Source organism: Pinus tabuliformis, chromosome 2_2 (assembly GCF_031772625.1).
Source record: "Pinus tabuliformis cultivar Carrire ecotype Pingquan chromosome 2_2, CPIR1, whole genome shotgun sequence".
Lineage (NCBI taxonomy): Eukaryota > Viridiplantae > Streptophyta > Pinopsida > Pinales > Pinaceae > Pinus > Pinus tabuliformis.
The window spans coordinates 973,544,028-973,549,284 of record NC_142300.1 but is presented as its reverse complement, the minus strand read 5'-3'; the positions used below and the strand labels follow the sequence as shown (position 1 = coordinate 973,549,284).

General features: G+C 35.1%; 1 protein-coding gene across 1 annotated transcript; it reads right to left on the bottom strand.

The window, feature by feature from the left end:
- Positions 1 to 700: 700 nt before the first annotated feature.
- Positions 701 to 3,323, bottom strand: LOC149196495 (cytochrome P450 704C1-like). Its single transcript, XM_089408303.1, has 6 exons — positions 3,048 to 3,323; positions 2,662 to 2,877; positions 2,050 to 2,337; positions 1,556 to 1,900; positions 985 to 1,185; positions 701 to 889 (listed from the first exon to the last, which is right to left on the bottom strand). Exons 1-6 carry the CDS (start codon positions 3,321 to 3,323, stop codon positions 701 to 703), a joined length of 1,515 nt encoding a protein of 504 aa, XP_089264429.1.
- Between the last annotated feature and the right edge of the window lie 1,934 nt (positions 3,324 to 5,257).

Below are 5,257 nucleotides of genomic sequence, written 5' to 3'. Positions count from 1 at the left end.
TGGGAGAAATACACGTTTGACAATGCACATTTTGGATTAATTAATTTCAACTTTCGCAACCCCCAAATAAATTGGGGAAAGAACACAAAAGGCTGACTAAGTACCCTCAAATATCTAACATAAAGTTTCTATACAGAAAATAAAAGACCATACCAGATTTAGACATAAATGGGAATATTGAACATGATATTTACATAAATGTTACCATGCAAGTATATGCGCCGACAATAATTAAAAAAACAGTATTTTTAATTATTTTATTTGCATGAGTTTTGATTTCTCAGTTCTGTTTCTGTTGAGTTGAGTGAGACTGCAGCCATCTTAGATCCATCAGACCCATCCTAAATGAAAGTTTTGATCCTTAGATCCATTTTAAATGAAAGTTTTGATCCTCAGAAACGCTTAATAAAACCCAGATTAACATGAATATAAAATGATTTTTCTCTAAATATTTGTATTTTTATATCATTCTGCACCAATAAAACGAAAAGATCAATCCAAAATTGTATTTTTATACCATTCTGCACACAAATAAGACGAGAAATTCCATCTCTTATAGTTATATGAAATGGCATGATTTACATTATTTCCTAGCACTTTTGGAGTCTATAATAAATGCCTCTCGTTAAAAAACCTTCAATTTATATCAAACTAATGAAAGATTTTGTGTACACCACTTATTAGGAAGTAAAGGTTGTGATCACCAGGCTAACCTAGGATTTACTTGAAGGTTTAGTCCATCTTCATTCATGTGTAGTCCGAATGAAGGACGATATCTCACTTCTCTATCTTTAACAGCTTCAAATTTGAAGAAACTAATGAGGACAGCAGCAACAATCTTCATTTGCATGTATGCAAAATCTTTACCAAGACAAATGCGAGGTCCGGCCTGCAAGCCAAAAATAAAAATTATCCATTTTGAAACATGGTCAAAGTTATCTTTCTCAGCATATAAACTACAATGCATAAACCAGGCCCACTTACATGGAATGCAGTGAATTTGAATGGTGATTGAGGCTGAAAGATTCCATCCTTCAGCCACCTTTCGGGCTTAAACTCCTCAGCGTCGCTGCCCCAAAGATATGGCATTCTTCCCATAGAATAAGGAACATAGCACAAGATATCACCTTTCTTGATTTTGAATCCATTTGGAAGGATGTCGTCAGAAACTACATACTTCCCATTCTGCAAAATGTTTTCAACTGTTGATAAGCTATATTATTTGTTCTTTCAACTGAACTAAACTAAACTAAAATGGTATTTTATAGTCCAAAATTCATATTCAAACGTATCTCAGTCACGAGAAAATAATTTGGGCAAACACAAAGAAGCAACGTAAATATGCATGCATTATATCCAATCCTCTGTTCCATAGAATGAAAAATTGGAAGAGGGGATATCTTGTTGAGGAGAAACAAGCTTAGCACCATATAATTGCTCATGGAAAATAGATATTCGACAGAATATTAAGTCCATATAATTGCTCATGGAAAATAGACATTCGACAGAATATTAAGTTTACCTAAACGCCAACCAAAACATACAAGTGTCTTACCACAGGAACAGCAGGGTATAAGCGCAAGGTCTCCGATAAAGCCGCATGAAGGTAGTGCATCTTATCCAATACTGTATGTGTCAAGCTTCCAGCAAACATAGTTAAAGATTCTTCCATGGACACACATTCACTAACCTTGATCAGGTCATGAACTTCTTCAAGAATCCGTTTTTCAACATGTGGGCTCTTGCAAAGCGAGTGAAAGAACCAACAAAGGGTAACTGCAACTGTGTCCCGCCCAGCGATAATGAAATTCAGAACAATATCGCGCAGATACCTGTCAGAGTCGCTCTCTGGAATCTTCTCAGTTGATGAAATAAAGCGAGACAGTAAGTCTGGTTTTTCCTGTAAATATTTTTGAAGCCAGAGACGGAGAAACAAGGTCGTGAGTACCAACACTAGCACATAGTGAATATGTAGAAAAGGAAAATCAAGCATTCACTTGTGAGATTTGGTTCAATTCAAGACTAGAGCTGTGGAGGGTATTGTCTTACATAGTTATTTTGCACAAATATCTCATGTCTTCTGCTGTGAATGAGCTGGTAGACAAAATCATCCACCCTTTTCATGCTTTTCTTGAAGGTAGCCTCAGACCGAATGTTGAAATATCTTTTTAGTTTCCAGGTAATGTCAAAATAACGCCACAATAGCATAGTATTTGCATTCTCAAAATCCTTTGCGAAAGATGCCTCTGCTCCAGAGTTAGAATTTTCTAAGCTGTTCACCTCGATCCCAAAGGCCACTTTGCAAATTGAATCCATTGTTAACCTTAGTAAGAGATCCTATTGACATTCATCCATCAGAGTATCGGCACTGTCAATTCCTAGCATAATTATTTACTCTGCTGTCTTAGTTACATTTTTTGCCCATAAGAATAGGGAATGGTATTCTCCATAACAATTGGGTCTTTTTATTCCAACTGGTATGGGTCGGAAAAAATAAAACTGGGACAATATATGGAATCTAAATGCCTTCTCGCAATAGCGTCTCTCTTTTCCCATTACCTGCTCTACTAAAATAAGTGCAAGAGGAACAAGAGAAAACAGGAAATGCAATTGTAGCTCAATATTTTACAGATGATGATATATGTGGAGGATTTAAGCTACCTGCATCTCTACCGTTTGTTCTGCTTTACACGCTTCGAGTAGAACTTTGGAAAGTTTCACTGCATTCTCTCGGAAAACAACACTGTTGAACTCCCTCAAAGTTCTGGTGGAGAAATCTAAACTAGCCAACTTGCGTTGTTTTCGCCATTGTTCTCCATCCACGATGAAAATACCATCCCCCAAAATGTCTTCCACAATTTCCTTGTTGAACTTTCCCTTTCAAACGAACAGGCAAATTATGATATATTACAGTCTGATCTCTAGGAAGCGATAGATAATATAGTGAAAAAAATATAGTAAGAGCTACTGTGGTAAAAAAAAAACGATATAGGGAAAAATAATCAGAGAGCTACTGTGGTAAACAAATTATATAGTAAGAGTTAAACCTTGACATAGTTTGGAAAATTAGATCTGAGCATGTGCTCCACATTTGCAGGCTCAGTGGTACAAACGTAACTGAAGGTCGGATAAGCTATTGCGTAAGTTTTATAGCGCTTGTGGTGATGAGCCAGAAAATCATGTAAGCGATTAAAATTGAAAATGGCATTCACCATAGTGCCAGCCACTGGCGGATATAGGTCTCCATTCCTGCGTTTCATTTTGAGTAGAATCATCAGCAGCAGTACGGTTGCCAGAGTTATAGCTGCTGCTCCATACCCCATGCTAAATTGGTGGGGAGCCATTAATCTGCAGCGAAATTCCAGACAAATGTGTCAATTTGCAAGTACATGTTATGTACGTCTACAAAAGGGTGTTCTTATAGAAGGAGACGATGAGGGTGAGGATGCTTCCCGTGTGTTTTTCTTTGCGCAGCCTACATCACACCCACACCAGATATCACAACCCCTCAGCTTAGTCGATTGCAGATTCCCCGATATTCGGGAATCGGACAGACATGGGCTGTAAAAAAGAAAAAGCGCCTATATCTCGCAATACAATTTTCCTTTTGGCCTTGTATTGATGTATACCTGTATTGGAGACGTTGACATTGTTAAAACAATGGAAAGCGTATTGATGTATACCTGTATTGGAGACGTTGACATTGTTAAAACAATGGCAAGCGCATTCTATAGCGAGTACAAAGAATCTCAAGATTTTTACAAGAGCCATTCAGGTTTTGGAAAAGTGCTTTGCACAATGAGCTGGTTGGTTTGGAAAGGTAATTTGCACAATCCATTTAATAGGTTTAATAGTTATAATTAGATATTGGATATGGTTTATTTTTTTATTTTTATTTTTTATATAATTAGGAAAATTTATCATAATTTAGTTGTCAAATTAGTGGTGAAGACAAATGGATCACAGTGGTTGAAGGAAAACTAGGCCACTTGTAATAACTTGTTGGTGGTTCATAAGGGAGTAAACTTTCACTCCCTTAATCCTACTCATAATCATCAACCAAAAGTATACATAGAGGTTAATATTTCTTGGAGAGCTAAAATTCTTATTGCTCAATTAAGGACTAATTCTCATCAACTCCGTTGTGAAGCCCAATATTTCTTGGAGAGCTAAAATTCTTATTGCTCAGTTAAGGACTAATTCTCATCAACTCCGTTGTGAAATTGGTCACTTGGAAAGGCCAAAGGAAGTGTGGGAGGAAAGGGTATGCAGTTTCTGTTCTTCAGGAAAAGTGGAAACATAAAAACATTTCATTTTAGAATGTGAAGCCTTCAAACACAACAGGGAAAGTTATGCAGATATGAAGCTTCACAGAAAAAGGGCCGAATACATCAAGCAGATGAAGAAGCAATATGTACCATAGGCTATTTTTAGCCTCGTGGACGTGAACGTATGTATTTCTTTCTTTCTTTCTTTCTCCCACCATATGCTTTTGGGTCTTGGGCATTTATCTTATTTCTTTATGTCTGTAAAAGGCAATCTTTTAGCAAAAAAAAAATACAATTTTAAAACATCAATACTAAATATAATTTTTCCAATTCATCATTTGGTTTCATTGATTATATTTTTATTTAAAATAATCAAATATTATTCTTTGATTATGATTTTTGAGACCTCTTATGGGTCTTGGGCGGTTAACTTATTTCTTTATGTCTGTAAAAGACAATCTTTTAGCCAAAAAAAGTACAATTTTAAAACATAAATACCAAAATATAGTTTATCCAATTCATCATTTGGTTTTATTGATTATATTTTTATTTAAAATAATCCATAAATATTACTCTTTGATTATGATTTTTGAGACCTAATCATAATCCAGAGTTGAAGAGAAAAGAGTTCAAGGGTTTGGTTATGTGTGTTTTATGCACAATACAATTGCCATCTATTTCTTCATTACCAACATAGCATATTCATTTGGACTAATTTTAAATCTTAGGTAAAGCCACCTGATTTGTGGAATAAGGAATGTATTCTAGAATGTTTAAATTTTTTTTTTAACATTACAAGAAAGGGGGGTTTTAAGACAATATTTGAGACAATTTATGGGAAAATTGTCTTAACATGAGACAAATGAAAACTCATGTATTTCCTTAAATATTTTCTTTAAGTGAATGTCTCAAATTATTGTCTTAAAAAGTTGTCTCTATAAGTACAATATATAACACAAGTTTTATTGTCTCTTAGGAGACAATTTCAT

Bases quoted from the DNA above. Each gene is read 5' to 3' on its own strand.
- LOC149196495 (XM_089408303.1), bottom strand. From the start codon at position 3,323: ATGGGGTATGGAGCAGCAGCTATAACTCTGGCAACCGTACTGCTGCTG. The intron at 1,186-1,555 runs GTAAGACACTTG...AACATTTTGCAG, and splicing joins TATACCCTGCTGTTCCTGTG to AATGGGAAGTATGTAGTTTC. The intron at 890-984 runs GTAAGTGGGCCT...TTTGGCTTGCAG, and splicing joins TCAAATTCACTGCATTCCAT to GCCGGACCTCGCATTTGTCT.